This window comes from Taudactylus pleione, unplaced genomic scaffold (assembly GCF_031769625.1).
Source record: "Taudactylus pleione unplaced genomic scaffold, aTauple2 ptg000288l, whole genome shotgun sequence".
NCBI classification, from domain to species: domain Eukaryota; kingdom Metazoa; phylum Chordata; class Amphibia; order Anura; family Myobatrachidae; genus Taudactylus; species Taudactylus pleione.
Genome location: NW_028284690.1, coordinates 1232582 through 1255410, shown reverse-complemented (window position 1 = coordinate 1255410; position 22829 = coordinate 1232582). Strand labels below are relative to the sequence as shown.

The following is a 22829-nucleotide window of genomic DNA, read 5'->3' as shown; positions in this document are numbered from 1 at the left end:
AAATGATTGAGTAGAATATGGGACAAATTAGCCCCTAATGAGGGTACAATTGAATGGGCACAACACAGCTATTGAGCATAATAGTGTGAGTGGTTTATTTGATTCCTGAGATAACAGGATGATTATTGTTATGAATTAACTCTGCAAACTGTCTAATATAATTCGCTCTGGAGACTGGAGAGTCAAATACCGAGTTGCAGAATGACCTACAGGATCAATTTAAGTCACTAGTGGATAATATGATATAAATGCATACCATAGGGTACTATACTGTAGTGTGTTTTGAATGTACATAATGGTGTGGAATGTTGAACAAACTGTGATAAGGATATAAAATATCTATTGGATCACATCTCTTCAACTTCACCTAATCCTATCACAGTGTGGTACAAAGACTTATAATTGTTTATTAAAATAATAAGACTGGTGGAGGCGTGGCCACAGCGGCAATGGAGTAGGTCGCTACACACAGGAGCTTTCTAGTCCACTATCCTGCTAACTTATCCTATGTCTTAAGAACAGGCATCCCAGCGGTGGTGACGCTTTCCTACCTTGCGCTGATCCTCCTGAACAATTGGAAAAACGCTACTGGTGTGTGGTCCAGATGGCGCCTTCCTTTTCTCCCCGGACTATGTCCTCCTGCCCACGTGGTCCTGCCATAGTTTCTGTCTGACCGCGGCTGCACCTTGAGTCCTCCATTTTACTGCACGCGCCGTGGCCGTTGTGAGGGATTAGTGCACGATTCTGCTTGGGGTGTCAGCTCTCTGTCCTTGACCCGGACAACTGCCCTGGTGAGGCTCCATTACTTTCTAAACTGGAGCTCTGCTTACTCTCTTCTACCATTCCGCTATTGCCTGTCTAGGCTGCTATATATATCATGGGGAAATCTAGCCATGTTGCTGCTGCAGCAATTAAGTTGGAACATTCCTTTGCCCTGCATCCACCCTCTGGGGGTGCTGCACGAGTTGCTCCTTTACCTCCTGCTTCACCTCCCTCTTCCAGTGCCTCTTGGCTGTTTGCTCCACCTGAGGTCGCCCTGCAGCAGGTCCTGGAGGCTATCACATCCAGTGGAAATAGGATTTCTGATGAGCTGAAGAAGGTGCAGATGGATTTGTCCCCAATACGGCAAGAGGGGTTCCTACCATCACCCTTATCCTGGTATATCACTGTTGACTTTATGGGGCACACTGCTGCTGATGTTGAATTTGAAGGATATACCAGACATTTACCTGCACAGGCCCCGACAGAGGACGACACCCTTGGTTTTGCTGAATTATCATTGTTGACTGTTCCCGTTGTCCCTGAGGGATCGTGTACTTCGACAGAGGTGACTCTGCAGCAAGAGATCAATCCTGTGCATCATAATGAAGAACGGGTCACGGAAATCCTGGTGATGATGTCATCTGCTCTGGCCCTTTTGCATCGTGATTTGCCTAGGGTCCAATTATCGGTTGTCCCAATGTTCTTTTCTCTGGTCAAACACAATATTTGTAACCAGGGGGAAGATAAGGTGACAGTTGTTCTTCATCTTCATGTATCTGCTACAGATGAAGTTGTAGTTCCTGCACGTTCTGTCCCATCTACTGGTCCTGCTTCCCTGATGTTGGCTGTCCTGCAGGGTCTTTCGGATACCGGGCAGTCTCCTCCAAAGCTCATTACCCTCCTATCCTTGGTCTTCCTCGAGATGGGACTTTAATGGCATCTATAGTACTATTTCCCTCCCTTAAAGATCCTGCTGTTTTGTCCCATACAGGACTTGAGTATTTATTTATCTATAGAAGTCACCCTCGTCTCCGTGATTACTGTCTCCTTTATGGGATGTTGTTCCTGACCCTGCTGTGTGTGGAGCCTGGAGGCCACATTCATTTCTGTGATACACTCCATGTGGCTGATATCTGGCAGAGCCCTATAGTTCCCTGAGGGAGTCGTTCTCATGATTAATTTTGGATTTTTTTGTATATCGATATAGCCCTTCTAATTGCTGATGTTAGTGCTGTACATTATTTCTTCTATGTGTTCTAGGTTATTTATGTAACGTGTTATACTTCTAGTCTGACTTTTCCTGAATATAGGATTATCTTATTTGGACTCATCTCCTATGTACTATGTTCTAATGTTCATTTATTTGGTTATTTGTGCTGTAGCTGTAGCAACTGTAGTTGCTTTGATATATCCTGTTTTGCCTCTATACGCCTGTTAGTCCTGCTGCTCTGTTACTTTTTGTTTAAGTTACATTGTATTGCTGTCCAAGCTGGGTTTGGTGATGCTTGTCTGGGGACTCGAACTTTGTGATTTCCTGTTGTATGGTTTAACCCTTTTATTTTTAGGTCAATTGTCTTTATTGGGTTCCTGTTTAGCAGGAGGGGCCCTTACTATACTTCATGTCCGGTGGAAATACTCCTGTTTATATATACTTTATATTACTAGACCTGTAGTTCTTACAGTTGGTTTGCCTCCTTGCGTGGGTGTGTATGTGTCTGAATGTGTGTCCTTTTGTTTTTATTAAGTTCTATTTTGTTTTTCTATATGTATGTGTGTGTTTGTGTTTTAGCTTGTTAGAGGGAGGATCTGGGGGGTGGATTTGCCGAGGTAGAGGAGAGAGTTTGTTTTTAAGGGTTTTTAAGGTATGCCACAGTTTGGTATAGGTATACAAGGTGGAGGGTGGGGGGTTGTTGGGTATGTTTTCTTATTGGTTTATTTAATTTTTTATATTGTTTTTTATTTGATCTTTTCCTTTATGGTGCAGCATTTGTACTGGGTGTATTAGGCTTTAGACAGTCATATGTAGTGTACACTGAGGTTGGATGTTTGTCTCAGTTATTGTTTCCCTTTTTGGGGTGGGTTATTAGACCTCATGTCCCGGAGGTATTTTGGGCTATAATGTCTAGGCCTGATGTGACCCTTCTGTGTGCTACTAGTATTTTTGGATGTATCCTAGACTCAGGTTGAGTGGCGTGGGCTAAAATGGTGCCCTCGCTTTAATACTTATAATTCTCTGCATTGTTAATTCCGTGGGCCATGGGTGTTGGCACACTTTTTCTGATTTTTTTTTTCCTCTCTACTCTTGTTTTATATCTTATATTATTGGATTTTTACTGATATGTTGTTATTATTTTTGGTTAGATCTCAGTATTAGCTATGAAATTGTCCAACATTAGGTAACACATCCTTTCAATGCATGTTGACAACACTACTGTTTATTTCTAATCTAATATTTTAGTTGCTTGTATATTATGTGATTTAATACTGTTATACGTGCTGTGCCTTTTTATAATTATGTATGTGTTGTGTGTAATTTTTGAAAATTTAATAAGTAATACTCAATTAAAGACTGGTGGAGAATATTTGTTTATAAACATGCACATGGTTTTTAATAAATCTGAAAATATTAAATAATATTATAAATAAATGAAACATTATTTTGCTTATGCTATTTTAATAGGATATAATAAAGGTTATATTTTAATTAAAATTTACTATTGGTCACTAAATGTTTAGTTAACAATTGATATTAATCTGTGAGTGCCTCATCATAGGAACACTTTGCTCTTTTGTTTTTTTGAATGCCTTATTTTTGTTCCTGGGAGCACCTCCCTTAAAATTACAAATTTGATTGTGAATTAAAGATTGGGAAGGATTACTTTAATACATAGGGTTTGTGCAGATATTTTTCTGTTGCTCTACACCTTATAAATAATAGCCAATACTAAAATGCTATCTTTAACAGTGCATTTCCATATAGGATAATACATTTTGTTTATTTTGCTTAAATATTAGATGAATGTACTTGAAAAGCAAAGAGACTTGGCTCTTTCCAGGAAAGCCTCTTGCATTCAGAGCTGTTGGAGGCGACACAGACAAAGGCAGCAGGCCAGACAAAGGAGGGCAGCCACGACTGCCCAAGCAGGTAACCGTGGATCTAGGCCTGTATTTAGCGCTTTCTCAGACAGACTTTATCGATGTTTTGCTGCAGTGTTTGTTCCAAGGTCCTATTATCAACTTGGGGCCTAATTCAGAGATGGATGAAATGCCGATGTTTACACAGTTGAGATATTTTCGATGATGATGATCAGTTGAGAGATGATCGGTGGTATGCGTCTGAACTGCACATGCATCAAGTTTTATTACCATTGTCGTTCGTGAGTATATATTTGCGAAGTGATTGATAGGCAGGAACCAGTTGTGGGCAGCAATGGGAAAGCAGTGGCTCAAACCCAGGCATGTCGTGACCGTATTAGGGGCGTGTCTGCGATCCCGTAAGAAGTAAAAATGTCTGTCTTCTCTGTTCCCGCCATGCTGCAAGACTATATGGTTATAAGAAGGCCGAATACTGACAGATCTGCGACTGATGCTGCGTCTTTGTACACAGTCGCTTTGATTTGCTGAGCCGCCAGTGGATGTCTCAATCCCTAGAGCTGTGACATTTGCATTTCTCCGCACAGCCGCTGCATACAAATTCGCAGCAGCTGCGGCATAAGCATCCATCTCTGAATCAGGCACATAATGTTTCCATGGATTGTTCTTGTTTAATTCTACTAAATGTTGCAGAGATTATTTTTTTATATATTTTCTTGTTTATACTGTATGAATGTGCAAAGTGATTTATTAAAGCATTGCATGTAATGATAACAATGATATTCATTTTATAATTTAGCTGTCAGGGGTTGGCTTGCAAGGAAGCACATTGCGAGAATGCATAGGGCTGCAGATGTTATCAAGAGGACTTGGAAAAATTGGAAGGTAAGTTTGTTTTTCCATTATTCCTTTGGAAGGTAGGTATTTCTATATGAACATTATATGCCCATTTCACACTTCCAACAAAACTTTACACATGACGTAGGACAATCATCGATCTCTTAATAAACATATTGAAAATACGGATGACCTGGTTTCCTAAATATTGGAAAAATGATTGTGGTTTATAGTCTTTGTCCCAAACTTGCAAACAAACCTAGGCCCTCATTCAGAGCCGCTCATTAACAGCAGTACGCTCGTTGCGTTCCGATGTTGACTAACCGCGCATGCGTCGGTGTAACACTGCGCATGTGCGTACGGCAGATTGCGAGTTTTTTTGGACTCGTTCCTAAAATAGCGTACAGGAAGTGACATGTCAAATGTGATTGACAGAACAGGGCGTTTTAGGGTGTTGACGAGGGTGGAGATGGAAAAACGCAGGCGTGGCGAGGCGTTTTTGGGGCGTACATACATTAGCAGATGCGAGCGTAAAATGTGTACGGACCGACTCCTACGTCACTGGATGATCCTCTTTCCCTTCCAAATGCTTGCACAGCTTAGGGTCTGGATTACTCGACCACATTGGCGATGGCCTTCTCCTCCGTCCCGGGACTCCACGATGTTGTTGCGATTAATCGCGGGAGGGCAGAAAAGCAATTAGTGTTGGATTGAGATCCGGCTTGGTATGTGTTTTGAAATCAGTTTTTTGGGATAGCACAAAACCGTACGCAGGTGGAACTCAGAGCTGCTAATGTCAGGATGACACAATCAATTTGCGTACATTTGTGGGGGTTTATTTTGCCCGCAATTTGGTGGTTAGGGCCTATTGTAACAATAATGTCACCATGTTTTCAGTTTCGCACCATTTTATTTGTGCCTCTTGAATTTGCCTAGTTATATGAATTTTTAAACGTTCCTTAAAGAGCCCTTTTTTTTTTTTTTTTGGGCGAGTTTTTGTCTTTTGGCCCAGGATTAAATGTAACCCATTTGTACAATAATTTCACAATCCAATGTCATTTTTTATTTTCCAATTTATTGCTCAAACAAAAAAACAAAATTTAAAAATTTTGGGGACATCTTTTTTGCCCAAAGATATGTTCCAAAATCAAACAAATTGGCCCAACATAACTGTTGACATAAACATACAACAAAAAAATAAAAACATTTCACAAGAAAGGAGAGGGAAGTTTTGACCAGAAAGGAATATGAGCCAAGCACAGAAGGATTGTGGGAAAAGTCACCATTGCTGTCACCGTTTTTTCACCCGTTTGGATGGGGGAGGGAGGGCGCCAGACCGGGTCCGGGATGTCATCGGGCTGGCCTGTCCAGAGGCAGATGTTGTGGCCTCTGGACTAGGCACAGGGCTAGGCACATTTGGAGGATTGGCTGATGTTGTGCCAGAGGTGGAGGATCCTGATGTTCCGGCAGGAAGGGAGGTCGGCTCCACCATGTGCTGGCGAACGAGCTGCTCCAGGGCATTGGCGATGCGGATGTTGGCCCTGGTATTTTCCGCCAGGGCCTGACCAATGGTCACGTTGGCCGCAGCATTTTGCTCCAGGGCCTCAGGCACCCGTAGCAGACTGGCGTCCATCCTCTGCAGAATCTCCGTATGGGAATCCGATTTGAAATTGAGTTCTGTGAGGAGGGCCACTGCCTGCGAGGGGGATTGCCCTGGACTGGCTTCTGCAGGGTCCTCAGCCGGATGTACTGGTTCCTCCCCTGCAGAGCCAGCAGAAATTCTGCGGCCAAGGCTCCCCTCTGGAGCAGACTCATCCGCCTGTGTCTCTGTTAGGAAAAAAGAGAAAAGCCTCACATTACAATCTACATATTGGCACAATAACATTTCAGAGTTGATGACATCCAAAGATTTACCTGGGACAACATGAGGAGCCGCAAAGTCTGGCATGTCCGTATCCATGTTGGACACGCCAAACACCTCCACAGGCTGCACACACCCCTGTGCCAGCTCTTCTAAATCCGTCAACTCCAATGACACAGGGGTGGGACCCCCACCTGTCCCCCTTGCATGCCTAGCCCTGTCCGCGAGTTTTTGCTTTAGGCGATATTTGAAGTCGCCCCATCTGTGGGGAAAAATGGAAGCCATTATCCTTTGGTTTAAAATGGGGTTTGTTTTTAGGGGGGCAAGGGTTTACTTACCGCCTTTTGACATCCAGGGCTAGACGGACATAATCACCCACCCTATTGACAGCAACGGCTACCTCTTCCCACATTCTCCACTTCTGGCTTAGACTCATATTCCTGTCTGCCTGTGGCAGGATGTCCACACACTTCTGGATCAAAACCTCCATCTCCATTCTTGTGAAATGTGGCTGCCTTTTTTTTTTGGCCACTTTGGCAGGAATACTGGGCCCAGCAGCCTCTTCCATGTCATCCTCCTCACCTATTTGTGTAAATTTTCAGAATTCACAAAATCACAACTTGCCTAATCTTATGTTTCAAATTAATCATTGATACAAAATGCATGAAAGACTTACCGCCTGACTCTTGGGCATTGTTTCCCTGGTCTGTCGCCATGTCTGAGGTCCAAACAAGAAATACACCATAATTTTAATGTGTTTTCGTGACGTATTTATACATGCGTCCTTATTTTGCGGCCGCATCATTGATTGTGCGGCCCTATGATCCCTCCTTAATTTGTGCGGGAAACGAAACACTATTTATGGCTTGGTGTGTCTCAAGTCGAGGTGGCGTTTTTGGATTGTTGGAGGTTATCTTGGCTGGAGTTTATTGATTGCGTAGAAAGGAGTTGGCGGTTGGAGATTCGTTTGTTGGTTAGATTTGCGTTTTTATTTTCCATTCTCTTTGTTGGTTTATATTTTTGGGACCTCGTTTCTTGATTTGGTAAGTTTTGGTTAGTCTAACTTTTGTTCAATTGTTGTTTCATTGTGTTTCTTATATTTTGTAAATTTTGGATCCATAATTTCTTCTATTTTAGATTTTGATTATTTTCGAACCAAAAGACCTTTTGATTTTGACTCTTATATATTTGCTCTTGGTAAGTCCATTTTTTATCTTGTATTTGCAAACTAATTAGTGCATTTTTAGTAGTTACTCTTGTGACTTGTATTAGCGAACTAATTAGCGCATTTTTAGTAGTTACTCTTGTGACTTGTATTAGCGAACTAATTAGCGCATTTTTAGTAGTTACTCTTGTGACTTGTATTAGCGAACAAATTAGCGCATTTTTAGTAGTTACTCTTATGACTTGTATTAGCGAACAAATTAGCGCATTTTTAACTGCTTAATAATCATTCTAACTTTTTTGTGGTTTCTCTTTCGCTTTTTGTGCCAACATTTCGACCCATTTTGATGTACTGTGTGAAATGTCGTTTTGCGGTTTTGCAAAATGGGTGTTTTGCATATTTTAACTTTGGTCTAGCACAAAATTTATAAACAAAAATGCACAGAGTGAAATGTGTCAAATAATTTTGGTGTTTATTTTCAGTTTGGACGTATCATGACAATACCCCGGCATGTAAGCAGCAATGGATGGTATCATCAAGCTAAGTTGTTTTAATATAGTTTTGGGGTGGTTCAAAAGCCTTACTTTGAAATCTTTGAATTTCAGGTAGATCTGGGGCGGATTGTTCTGGCCATGCTCCCGGAAGCCGACCAACCTCAATCTCGTCCCAGGCGTAGGCATCGTAGGCATGCAAGGCCCCAGATATTTCGAACACGTGTCACCCTTTTTGGAATGCCCGATGATGAGGTTTTAAGACGCTACAGTCTACCTCCCAAAATCATCATAGACACTCTCTCATTAATAGAAAGTGATCTTGAGCGGCAAATTGACAGTCCAACAGCAATACCACCACTTACGCAATTTATGGCGGTGTTACATTTCTGTGCCTCAGGATCGTTTCAAACAACGGTGGGAATAGTGGCGGGCATCTCCCAATCCTCCTTTTCCAGGATCCTGAGGGCAGTGATGGAGGCACTTTTCAAGCACCTCCATCATTTTATTCAAATGCCTTTGGATATGGGTGCCCTTATTGTGGCCAAGGCCAATTTTTACCAAATAGCTGCCTTCCCACACATCATAGGGGTTCTGGATGGTACTCACATACTACTTCAGCCTCTAGCACGGCTGGAGGCCATATTTCGAAACAGGAAACACTATCACTCCCTGAATGTAATGGTGGTATGTGATGCCTCCCTCCAGATCCTGTCCCTGAATGCTAAATTACCCGGAAGTGCACATGACTCCTTCGTCATCCGGCAATCAGGGATATGGCACAAATTAACCAACCTACAAGCTGGTGATGCGTGGCTTCTGGGTAAGTGGAGACCTTTAGTACATAACAATGTTAAGCTTGATACACAGTGTTCCTGATGTTGTCTATTCTTTTCCATAGGAGACAGTGGATATCCTTGCATGTCCTTGCTGCTCACTCCTTATTTGGCTCCCACACCAGGCCCACAAAGTGCGTTTAATTCCGCACTTACAGCCACCAGGCAAGTGGTGGAGCGCTGTATCGACCTTTTAAAAGGCCGATTCCGATGCCTCCACCGCTCTGGTGGCGAGCTCATGTATTTGCCGGATATGGTGTCGAAAATTGTGGTCCTGTGTGGAATATTTCACAACATCGCCATAAGGAGTGGTGTCCCAATGCAGCCAGAGGATGCCTTACCTGAGGGTGGCCCCCCCGAGGTTGGTCGGAGGTCAGTATGTGGGGGGGCCATACGCGATGATGTGGTGGCCAGATTTTTTAGGTAAGTTTTAACAAAACAACAGTGTTTATACCTAATGTGTTTGTGTTTGTTTGCGAACATCTAATTTTGTTTTCTTTTTTTCACCATCTTCTGTTTGTTCACATAATCTTTGGCACTACAACGCTCACTACTTCATGCTACCCTTACCAAACCTGGATCTGGTCATTTTGGGAATATATTCTGGAACCCATATCGCAACGCCATGTTTGTGGAATCATGTTGGCATGGTCCGTCGTCAACCAGTTCTTGATTTGTTTATTTTTTTTTATTGGTATGTGTTGTATTTGAGATTATCACTGTGTGTTTTTTTTGTGAGTGACCACTTTGATTTCTCAGTTATGTTGTGAATAAATGTTTGGAGAGTTAAATGTTCTTCCTTTTTTTGGACGTTACCAGCAAGTGTAACCAGGTTAACACACCTTACATTTGACTAAGGGGTAATCCAGTACTGACGCCAGTTGAGCAAAAATGAAATATGTTTTCAGGTTCCCAACCCACACCAAAAGGAAGCCTGTCCAATCATTTGGCTTTGTAAGATTGGCCTAAGCAGCTTGCACACCAACTAGGAACCTGTAAAATGTAGAAATATCTAATTGACACTACACACAAAAAGGGAAATGACATTGTTACTGTTATGTGTTTCTTGAGGGTGTTTTACATACAAATACAAAACACAATCTAACTTAAAAAAAATGGAAATCCTTGCAGGAACAGTCTACTTATGTCAGGGTAAACTATCTTTGGTTTTGAAAAAACGAATGAGGCAGAACGTATATTAGAAATAAACAATTTATTTTGAAAACGAAAAAAATAAATAAAAACTACTGCCGAAGGATGCCAGACAGCCGGTCAAGGGCCACAAGCACCCCAATTAGGTGTTGGCGCATGTGTGCCACACATTCTTCGACCTCTTGCCGACGCCTCTGTTCCTCTGTGGGTGAGAAAAGTGTGTGGATTAATAAAACAATAGGGAATCCACATTAAAAAAACAAAAACACAACGAAATCACTCCTAAACCAAAAAAAAAAAAAAAAAAAAGGGGTGCTGCAAAAATTACAAGGCCTATGTAGAAATTCCCACAGGTGTGATATGTGTATGTTGAAATCAGCAGGAAGAGGTAAAGGCAAACTGCTAAATCACCAAAAATCAACCCAAAAAGCACGAATAAAGGAACGACACATGATTACATACAAACAGTTTGTGCTTAAAAAAAACGCGAAAGAAAAACATACCGGTAGCCAAAACGGCAGATCCGGAAGTCCCTCCATCTTCATCCTCGGAGGAGCCTTCATTCCCCAAAGAACGGGGCGGGGTTATCATGGACTCCGGGGAGGGGGTAATTGGAAGAGGGGTGGTTGGAGGAGAGGGGGAAGTGGGACGGAGGGGAAGGAGGCCCGACAGCTCCGGGAGAGGGTCTTGGAAGGCTGGGGAGGAGGAGGGAATAGGGGAATTATTTGGGGTGGAGTGTTGGCTGGGGGTTGGTGAGAGTGGGCGGGACCGCCGTCTGGCCGGACGGTGACGGCGTAGTCTTGGCTGTCCCCCTAAAAGTTGTCAAACAAATTGTGGTTAGTTTCTGGCCAAATCCTGGCCAAAAAACATTTTAAAATCACCCACCACCAACAAAAAACATGCAAATATGAGTAGAATGAATAAATCAGAAATAGAGGGAAAACATGGCCATACAGATATGAGGAGAATGAATAAATAGGACAGACATGAAAACATGCACACGCAGATATGAGGAGAATGAATAAATAGGACAGACATGAAAACATGCACACGCAGTTTGCCCCACAAAGACAAACATGAAAACCACAATACATAACACTTACTTTCCACTATCTGCATGCGAAAGCATGCCAGCAAGCGGGGCGTTCGCCGTTGCAGGTCAGACCACCTGCGCTCCAGCTGGCCGATGTTGCGGCGTGAGCCGAAGGAGCGCAGGCGGGCCCGTGCCTCCGCATACGCGGAACGCTTCTGCCGGTTGGCGATGGGTGGAGGCTGGCTGGTGATACGCCGATCCATCACCTCCATTAGCACCAGCAGCTCGCGCCTGGTGAATGCGGAGGCTCTCATGATGGCAATGGTGTTTTTCATAAAAATCATTTTTGATAAAGTGTGCAAAAAATTTCGGATTGGCTAATGTATCTTGGAAATTAACAGGAGCAATTTTATTGGTTAGTGTATGAGTCATGTGTTCGACAGGGCCAGAAATCTCTGGAGAGTTATGATAGGCTTGATGCAGTGACATGCGTAAGCAAATTTAAATAAAGAAATGAACCCCGGGAAATATGCGGGGATCCACAGCAATAGAACAATTGTTTAATTGTGGCTAACATGTTTTTTGAGCAATAAAAGCGAATGTTTAAGCCGTACGTATTCTGCGGGTAAACACAAACACGGACAAGAGTAAAGTTTCTTGCATTGTGTTGAAAAAAAAAAAAACAATTAAGCTAATTGATACATTGATTGCCATGATACGATTGATGGAGGTAGGCAGAATAAAGGAGCAGGTAATCGACATCTGACAAGGCCACTTCCGGTTTATACTTGTGCGTGCGTTCCCTTCAAGCCATTTTGGGGATGTACGCTCGCTATTTCGCACGCTCGTTAGTTAGAGGAGGGGTCGTCTGAGTTTGGGGAGGATTTTTAGATGCGAACGAAAATACGAGCGAGCCATTGAATTTAAATATTTTTGTACGTACGCCTAACGTACGTGCGCCCGCTTGCGAGTGGGTCTGAATGAGGGCCCTAATTTCTTAATCTATGATAATTTTTTTTTTTTTCAAATATCTGATAAAATTAATCTAGTCTTGGTAAGAAACACTATATTATCTAGACCTGTATTTTGCCTGTGACCTTAAAGTTCTGTCAGTTCAACAGTTCACCTTCCAGCATTCCCTGGATCCAAATTGAGTCCTAGTTGGTCTCCCTGACTTCACTGGATACCCTTTTATTCTCTTTGTTAGGTGCCATAAAGGGGTAGACATAAATAAATACAATACACAACAGAGCCATTGTGAGTACAACGAATGTGCTATAGCAGTGAAACCACAGATAGGGAATGACAAGTACAGAGGGAATGAAGGATAGGGCAACTTGCTGCAGCTTGTAAGAATAGGTGGTAATGAGTCATAGGGGGAAGGTTCTCAATGATCCTGTACCCAATATATGGGCACTCAAACAGTATCTGAGGGGGGCATGGAGACCAAAGACAAGGAATGGATGGATAGTGCATAGTAAAGAAAAAGAGGGCAATGAGTACGAGGAGGACTGCTAGGTTTTAGTGTGAAGGTATGTTTAAAAAAAAAAAGTTTGTGCAAATGTAATAAACTATCATCCAAAGTGTAATGGAGAATTGTAGGTAATATCTATTTAACCTGTTTATGTTCCAAGTTGCAGCCTATTTTTGGGAACACTCGCTTCTCATCATACAGCACAAAGTCCTTTATTTGGTCCAAATTGCGGTGTTTATGGTGGCCGGCTTCTTATGAAAAAGAAACAAATCCTTTTTTTGTGGATTTTGGGGTTTAAGAGGGATACTGTTGAGGCCCAACAATTACACAACATTCAAATTAAGGGCCTGATTCATCACAGATCGTAATTGCAACAGCATACGCAGATCGGTTGATGGTGCATGCACCGCAGTCCGTGTGCGCAGGTCAGTATTGAGATCGCACTGCGATCACGTACGCAGATAGAAAGCCACCGCAGAGTGACGGGACGTCACCGTTTGGGGGTGGTGACGAGGGTGTGGTCGGAGAAAGTATCCCTCTTAAACACCAAAATCCACAAAAAAAGGATTTGTTTCTTTTCATAAGAAGCCGGGCACCATAAACACCGCAATTTGGACCAAATAAAGGACTTGGCGCTGTATGATGAGAAGCGAGTATTCCCAAATATAAGCTGTAACGTTTCCTGGGTGTGCATAAATTGGCCACCACGACGGCATTCGTAGCTTGAGTACTCACTGTGTGCGACGAGAGTTTACATTTCTGAGACAGGTCAGACCAGCTGTAAATCTGTGTGAGATCCGATGTATACGCAGGACTGCGAAGTCTTACGTGTGTGAGAAAGTGGTAGTGGGCGTCTCTATGCTAGCTGAGCAGTTGCAAACATTAGCATATATTTTTGCAGCAGAACTGCGTGCGTAATCGCAGCTGCAATAGTGATCCATGCTGAATCAGGCCCTAAGCCGTTTTCAGAAATTGCCATGTCTAATCACCTTCACTCAGACAAGGACTAGGATATTCAAATCTAAGGTGTACAATGGCCAAGTAAGCATTTGTTATTGCATAGCTAGATCTGGTCTGTCAGGTTTTGTTATGAGCAATTCATCTTTGTTCTTTCAAGGGTACACTAACTTTGGTACTGTAAATGTGTGGTGGGACTGTCCCATACAACAGACTTTTCATGAAGTTTAGACTCTTTACTTGGCATTATTTTTTTTGCTTTCATTGGTTTATCATCTTAACAAACCAACACAGAGACTTTATAGAAATGTCAGAAAATTGCTCCTCTGTAGTTTGTATAACCCAAAATGAATAAATGATGGCCATTAACCCTGCTAGTGAGACTTTACATTCGAACATTATAATGAATAAGCAGCTAATATGCACTGAAAACAGTATCTCAATACTGAAATTGGGATGCTTGAAAACTTCGCTGGCTCTACTTTTTTAATTCTTCTAAAGCCAGTAGCAAGCACAGAACAATAAGCTCAATGTCCAATTCAGTGACATAACAAACAAAGAGGTCACAATAGCCTTTTGGTATAGTCAGAATAGGACTGCAGGCTGATAGTGGTCATATAGTATTATTGCCTTTCCCAGCAGGTCACTATTGATATTGTGGTATTTTTAAGTACATTTGGAAGTTGAGCTACACATTTTGTAATTGTCCAAAATATTTGAAATGCAGTTATTAGCTGTGCTAACATTGTAATTAACTTTCCTTTTAAGGAACAGATGGAAGCCTTAGCTGCTTGGGAGCTTGATGACAGCTCAGAACTGATGGAAAACACTACACTATTTATGCCAGATAACGTTGTTGACATTCCTACAACAAATTCGGTGCAAGTCAAACATTTGACCACCATTGCAATATTCCAGTCTTGGATTCTTGGCTTTGTGTTGTCCAGAACACCACCCATCAGGAAGACCGTGGTGGCTGGAGGCTTTAACAGGCACATCCACGTTTTAGCGTGTCTAAATGCACTGACAAGAAATAATTGTTATACGGTAGAAACAAATCGATCCGAGAATGGCATCACATCGATCAGAGCAATCCCCCAGGTAAAAAATGTTTTTTCATTTACTTATTTTAAGATAATATTCAGTGAGTTTCCAAGAAACTTTTAGATTACAATGTAATATACAGTGGCAGAATGTAAGCCATTATTCCACCCCACTCCTACTTGTATAGAGCATGATAGCACTGTGTATACACCGTTTCTCTCCTCTTAGGTGTTCCAGGCTCCACTAACACATCTCATAAAATCTCCATTGTGAAATGGCCAAAAATGCATAAATCTTGTATTTGGATCATTTTCATTATGAACATAAACTCTGTTTCTAAGTAAACTAGCGACCCGGCCGACTTCGCTCGAGGGCAATTTCATCTTGCCACAACCTCTTGCATCTCACCACAGTCCCCTGCATGTCACAACTGCTTCTTTCTCCTGCCCCCGCATCTCCCAAAAGCCTCCTGCTTCTCACTCCTGCCCCCTGTATCTCACCAGTGTCGCCAAAACCCCCTACTGCTTGCTGCCCTGCAGCTGGCTGTGGCCCAGCCACTGGGATGTGCTGGGAAGGGCAGGAGGATATTGAATGAGAGATTTGTATTGCGGATACCGTAAGCATCAGCAGCATGTCCCTGGTGCTGGGGCACCTGTGCATATACAGCAGCCTCCATGCGCACCCCTCCCCAGCTGTCAAACATGGTGATGAGCAATTTCCTCTTTGCACAATGTACCTTGTATTTCCTGGGATTCCTGTTGAATTTCCTCGCTGTGATGCCCTTGATAGAGAACAGCGCTGACTTCTATGGGAGGTGCCTCCTGTTCACCAAGGCCATGTGGCTTAGTGGGAAAATCACGCTGAAGAGGGAGCACTACACAGTAGAATGTAGGCTGGAGTCTATCTGCAGCTTCAGCGTAGGAATGGACATCAGAATTCGATGGTTACTGACCATCGATTTTTTTTATTTTTGTTCCATTGGTAGTGTAGATACTATTTAATGGTGGTGGTCCGATGTTTGTCACCATCGAATGGAAATCATTCGATTGGTAGTTTGTTTTTATTAAATTCCTGATAGTTATGCCTTCCCTGGCTCTTGTGACTGCATCAGGGCTTCTTCATGGGTTCGTTGGAGGCTGTCTTCCACTCTCTGGGCCTGATTCAGATTTGGGAATAGAGTAAGATAGAGCAATAGTGTTCCTACTAGAGTAGCCAGGGAGCAGGACGGCTCTCAGTCAGGAGCATTTTGCAGGACAAACAGACCAAGAAAAAAAAAAAGGGACGTGGTATATATTGTGTGTGCATCGGCCATTGTGTACCATTGATGTGTCTGCGAATGATGTAGTTCAAAGACATATCGCGTTGGCTGTGCTGCATGGCAGATATATCTGCACATCGTGCTGTGTGTACGGGTGGTCAGCCGACTGGTGTGTACCCTTCCTTGATTTTTGACTTGCAAAATATCCTCTTGTTAAGCGGTTCCTTAGAGCTTTTCCTGGAACCACAACTGGATGCATCAGAGAAAGCGGCAAATACATAGAATATTTCTTATAGTGCACTCCAGGTCCACACTATTACTACAGATTAGCTGTTTAAATAGTAAACTCTCCCCACCAGCACTAATCATTAGAGGGGAGTCTCGTGGGTCAGGGTGCTAGTCCATGAGCAGTGTCATGCACATCATCACTTTTATCTTTTTGTTTTTTAACCTTAATGTATTGCCAGAGATGGGGGAGTTACTTTAAGTCGCTCTATTTCCCCAACCCTGGCACCTAGAATGATGGGGGCACACTTGGTTGAAAGAGGGGAGACCACTTTTTCAAAATTTTTGATCCCTTAGAGATCACCTAGCGATAACCAGGTAGAATCACCTGCATTACAGAAACATCATGGAGTCCAGGGATGTGGGAAGCTCTACCCCAGCTTGGCATTCATGAGATCAGGGGTACCCTCTTTCAAGTGACTGGTCCCCTTATTACTTATTGTCTGGTGATCACAGGACAATGTTCTGCTGCGGAAAACATTTCCCATATATGGAGTGAGACTATGTGCCCTCTCACCCCAATAATGACACTAGCAACGTTGTGGGCACCCATATATGATGTATGTCAAATTATGTGGCCCACTAGTTGCTTTGTTTCTAGTGATCACCAGACATATTACCCTGCACTAGGGAAAATACTGTAGATTTTTATATGTATGGGTGGGACGGCACTCAGTGCCCTATCAAGCCTATAATTACACCTGTTAATGAGATTGCTCACCTATGAAAGAGGGGTGTCACCTCTTACAAATGTCCCCTTAGCAGCTATTGTCTGGTGATCACCAGACAGTATCACCCAGCATTACGGAATAAAATCTGTTTCCATAGATGGGCGAGGGGTACATTGTGCCCCCCCATATACTGACCCACACCAGATCAGGGCACCCTCTGTTGAAAGTGGGGAGTCTCCTCTTTCAAACAATGTGCTCCCTTAGTAGTTATTTTCTGATGATCACTGGAAAATAATGAAAACTGTACACAAAAAGGAGATTTATGTTCTAACCTGGTTAAATCCTTCTCTTCAAAATCCATAGGGGGGGACAGGCTACAGCCAGTGGCTATAGGCTGAAGTAGGAGTCCAGACACCAAACAATTAACTTTTTTCTCCCAGCAGCCCAGGCTCCTTCTCTCCTATACCCCACCCCAAACAGGCCATTAAAGTTAGCAAGCCCAAGGCAGGAGCAGAAAGACTAGCACACACACCACCACACCCCCCGAAAGTAGTGTTCCGCACAACATCTGACATTAGAAGCACTATTACTAGAAACCATATTCCCCCAAACAAGGAGGGAAATACGCAGAACACATTGACTAGAATGTGGAGCCAAAACATAGAAAGATCAGGGTTTTTTTTTCTATTCTAGCACATGCAGAGCCTGCATCATGACCAAACAAAGAAGTACCCAACCTATAAGGACGATAAACTCAAGTAATAATATGGTTTGGCACATTAAAGACAATATAACATGCAATAGCAAAGGGATTATTTATTTATTACAATGCCCATGCCATAAGCAATATATCGGCAGAACAATTCTGCCCATTAAAAATAAGGATGAGCGAACATCTTTACCACATAAAGAAAGGATGTGAGGACCATCCCCTTTCGTCACATTTCAAGAGATTTCATGACTCAGATCCAACATGTCTGTTCTTTACTGTGCTTAAGTCAGTCAAACACAACTGGCGGGGGGGTGATTACCTCAAAAAAATAAATAAGGAAGAGCTTAGAACCATGATTAACATGGGTACTCTTCACCCTAGGGGTTTAAATCTGGACAACGAGATCAGATCGATTGTATGTGATAGTTGACCCATATGAATATGACCATCCCCTCATGATATAAGAGCCATATTAATCATGATGATTAATCATTAGGATTCTTCTTTCCACAATTTATATCTACACATATTTACTTGTTTATTTTTTTCTGTATTAATACTTGTTAACTGTTTTATGTTTTGATAACTTTACATTTTCATAGTTTAGCCAGTCATTTTCTGCATGAGATAAACAATAGAATGTTATCCACCATTCTCTATTCAGTCTCCATTCAGTCGTTATTAATACACATGTGACAATATGTATAAACATGCCATGCATATATTAAATCTATCTGTCATGCTATTGACGTGTCCATTTATTCATGGTATGCTGTCAAATCAATTGAGTGACGTTTCTATACGCCTATGAGAACGGATCCAAGCAGTAATCCTAATACCACGCCCCGCAACATAAGCACCAATCAATGGCGTTTCTGACCGGGACTATATGTTTAAAAACACACCCTTTAGACTGGACTTTTACCACATTGCCTGGAAGAAGACCCTTTGAGGGTCGAAACGCGTTGGCACCATACTTTATCCCCTTTCATCACTTAGCGAGGACTGGAGATCAACACTATTCTCACAGTGTCGGCTGACATGAGCCGCCAGGACACAGAACGAGAGACACCAGACGAGAGAGGAGGAAACCAGAGAGCGTCGAGCCGGCAGCGGTAAGAGCGGAGTCCTGTTGAAGCAGGAGGAGGTGAGTTCCCCAGCAGGTCTGGAGAGCGGGGACCGTTCCCACCAGAGCCATCTCCCGTCATCCACCTCTGCTGCACCACATAGTCCCGCCCGACAAGACGTGCCGGTGGTCGCAGGGTTAGCCCAGTGCCCTCCGGCGATTCCACAGGGTCGGACATGGTGTTAGTGTTCTACACCTTCCACTGCTATCCAGGTAGTATCCGTACTACTCACCCCGGGCATCTAGACTTTTCTCACACGCCGCTGTCCACTGACTTTATCGTGCGGGACGCCGCACTAGCTTATCCCACTTTACATATTCACTCTATCCGGCCGGATTATCTCCAGATCCCAGCAGTGCGCCCACTATTTCACATAATCATTCCCACTGTCTCACATTGTGGGCCTGAATCTGTTACAGAGAGGTACATACCTCTAACATTTGGCTATTTGCATTTTTATACTGTATGTATACACCTGCATGTGTACATCTTGTTGCTTCATTCTTTGCAAGCAACAGTACTTTGTCTGTATTTAATTGTTTGCTCACTCATTTATATATGATCTATATTCAGTAAATATGATTTTTTGATGTTAGTTGAGTTGGGTATTCTTCACAGTCATACTTTCATATGCATGATATGTAGTCATTTATGCTCACATATTCAGAAGTGGTATAGAGCGCATTTACCTGATTTTTGCAATTAGGAAGGCTAGACACCCTTTCAGAAGTGCAGCCATACCTCTTACCTTTGCAGTAGTCCAGTGCGCAGTAGATCTCCATTTGTACTGTATTAATAGAATAAAACTGGGTAGTAACAGACAGACATAAAGGTAAGAGGGCCCTGCTTGCAGGCTTACAATCTATAGGGAAATGGGTGTTGATACCCAAGGATAGATGTTCTCTCCGGTGAATGGGTGCAGATCACTAGGTTTTCCAGGTAAGGTAGAAAGGCTGATACCCCTGCTCTGCAAATGAGCTGCCATGACCTTCGTGAAGACACGAAGGAACCATGCAAAGACCAAATGGCAATGCCCGAAATTGATGTTCCTCCTGGACCGCAAACCTGGAAGCGCTGGTGACTGAGCCAAGTAGGAACATGCAAATAGACGGACATCCTGGATGTCCAAGGGGGCCATGAAATCCCCCGATTCCAGGACCAGAATAATGGAATGTACAGACTCCATGTGGAATCTGAGGACCTGCAAGTACCCATTGAGGCTTGGCCGGAAGGAATTGTTCGGCTTCTGAACTAAGGAGAGGTTGACATAAAAGCCCTTGCCTCTCTAGACAGGAAAACTGAAACATTACTTTGGAGGCCAGCAGGGAGTAAATTGACTCCTGCAGTGCTTCTGCTTTGCCTGGATCTACCAGAAAGCCTGTGGAAAAAGAATGATTCGGGGGCCACTCCAGAAAGGTTATGGTGTAGCTAAGGGAGACAACACCTCACACCCAGGTATCCAACGTGGTCTCGGAGAACAGCAGAAGTTTGGCTCCCACACAGATATCCTGCCACCAAGCCTGCAGGATGATCCAGGTAGACCAGGCTTGTTTTGCTCGGGGCTTGGAACCCTTGGATGAGTAGCCCTGGCGCTTGTTTTTTCCCTGCGGCTGAAAAGAGCAAACAATAAGACGTTCGTGACCTAGGGGCTGCAGCAGTAGGGAGGAAGGCAGTCTTGGACGTGGCTACGATATTGTGCAAATCTGGACCAAAGAGAATGTCCCCTGAATAAGGAAGAGCCTCCAGACACACATGTCAATGTGTCTGGAATGAAGCCAGAGGGCTAGACTAGCAGACACTGGTATCCTAACTTCCAAGGTGTCAGCATCCTCAGTGTCTATTGAGGACTCTCTGATGTGCTCCACTAAAGACAATAGCTCATTCCTATGGGTACCTGAGGCCATCTTCAAGGGCATTTGCGCAACCCGCGATGGCTTTAGTCAACCAAGGGGGCGCTAAGGCTGGACATGCAATGGCACCTGCATGAGCATAAATCCCCTTGAGGGAAGATTCTAGCTTCCAATCTGTCGGATTCATAAGGGATGGTGTTAGGAATAGAAAGGGTAGTGTTCTTGACTAGACGGGCAATGTGAGCATCCACCAGAGGAGACGACTCACATTTGGCCTGTAATTGCTAAAAAGAGGCAATGCGCTTAGAAACTAGAAAGCAGTGTGAGCCCATGCCTCTGCCAGAAGGTCCTCTAGCTGCGCAGAAGGGAATTCTGACTAAACCTTCTTCTGATGCTTGAACACTGGAGCACTAGCCTTAGGGGCCTGCTCAGCATCCTTCATGCGGAGGACAGCTTTAACCACCTTAATCATGGCTGCTACATCTACCTGACGTAGAGTCTTCCGGGATAGAAGAGGACTGAACATATTGTCCTCGTGGAGTCAATCGTAACCGGACAGGGATGTAAAACTCTCCCGTCTGGATGGTCTGCACTTGGAAGTGCTGTCTCTTGTCTAGCATCTGTTGAAAAGATGCTGACACCTTCACTAACCCTTGCACTGACTGCGAGAAAGACTACAGCCGAACCACCATGGATGCAAAGTACCCTGAGATGATACAGGGTCCCCCTGCTAGAGGTACTAGCAGGGGAAGCAAGTTTTGTTAACTAACTACAAAATTACCTGTGAGAGAGAGGTAGTCCAAACCAGTTCCGGGCTGGTAGAGGCAGACTAACCGTCTTGCTGCGAAGCACCGGACACAGAGCCTGAGGAGAAAGTACAGTGATACATGCACAACACAGGAACAGCCCCCATCCCTGGGTGCCTTGCCCTTAGAAAATATAGTATAGCGATCCAGGGCAGTCTCCACAGACAAAGCTGAGAAAACTATATTGTACAATACAGGGTTAGAGCAATGAATGTGACCTCGCCACAATAAGTGGAGCTTTGCAGAAGGGCATATTAATTAACTGAACCCTGCAACAATGAGCACTCTAAGCTATCTGTACTTAAAATGACAGAACAGAATAAAGTAAGAATACAGTCAGAGGGAAGGAGACATGAGATGCACAAAATACTCCTCAACACGATTACATGCACACAGAAACATTCAATGCAGGAATAAATGGGCAGTAAATGCTCAACAAGCCAAACCCCATCAGCAGGAAGGAGCTTTCAGTTTAACTTGACAGCTGGGTAGGAGATATACAGGGAGAGCAGGAGCCCATGCTACTCTCCAGAAACTGATTAAATCATGCACTGTGAAAAATGGCCGCTCAGCGTCCCTGTGGGGTAGGGTCGGGGAGAAGTGGGAACACCCTGTGGCAGGAAGCCTACTATGAGGGGATGCGCCAAGTGGTAGGGGAGGAGCCTACCTCTCGCTTCTGACATGGACCTGTTTAGAAGTGCTCCATTCCCTGGTGGTCTAGCAGAGGTAGCTGGACACATACTGTCAACACCGCTGGTGGTCTCTCACACTAGCTGTGACAGCCGCTACAATACGGCTCCTCGTAAGCAGGGAGCGCTCTTACCCGTCCCTCTGCGGTTTCCGGCTGCGACTCCCATGTGCTGCTGAGGGCGCGGCTGAAAACGCTGGCCTACTCGCCAGCACTGCGGTCACTGATGCAGAGGATTGGTGTAGTGGCAGCGCGGGCGTCCTATAGCACGGCCCAATCTTAGAAAGTAAATAAAATATGAGGCTGCTTAAAAGCAGTCTCCTAAAACAGTGCTCACTCCTGCAGGCACCAAATTAAAACTGGCCTGGCTGGGGCTGGGGTACAGGGACGAAGGATCTGGGGCTGCTAGGAGAAAAAAAAGTTATGTTTAGTGCCTGGAATCCAACCTGTACCTACTGTATTGTGGGGTGGGCAATAAGCAGCCCCCCAGCTGTTGTAGAATTACACATCCCACAGCATGCCCTGCCACAGTTTTCTATTTAACCTTGCTAAAACTTGCAAGGCATGTTGGGATGTGTAGTTTGACAACAGCTGGAAGGCTGCTTATTGCCCACGCCTAAAGCCTCTGGGCTTGATTCAGCAAGGAATATAGTTGCTTATACGCACGCAATGCATTGTTGCATGCACTGCGCAAACTACCCACTGCGATCGTAGAGGCTACACAGAC

The 22829-nt window shown here is 43.8% G+C and overlaps 1 protein-coding gene across 2 annotated transcripts in view; it reads left to right on the top strand.

The window, feature by feature from the left end:
* The window catches only part of MYO19 (myosin XIX), a 182075-nt gene that overhangs the window by 155158 nt on the left and 4088 nt on the right, over positions 1-22829 (top strand). For both annotated transcript variants that reach the window (XM_088482422.1, XM_088482423.1), the window contains 3 exons: positions 3778-3907; positions 4655-4740; positions 14430-14762. In XM_088482422.1, the coding sequence (XP_088338548.1) occupies positions 3778-3907; positions 4655-4740; positions 14430-14762 (549 nt within the window). The remainder of the gene's footprint in view (positions 1-3777; positions 3908-4654; positions 4741-14429; positions 14763-22829) is intronic.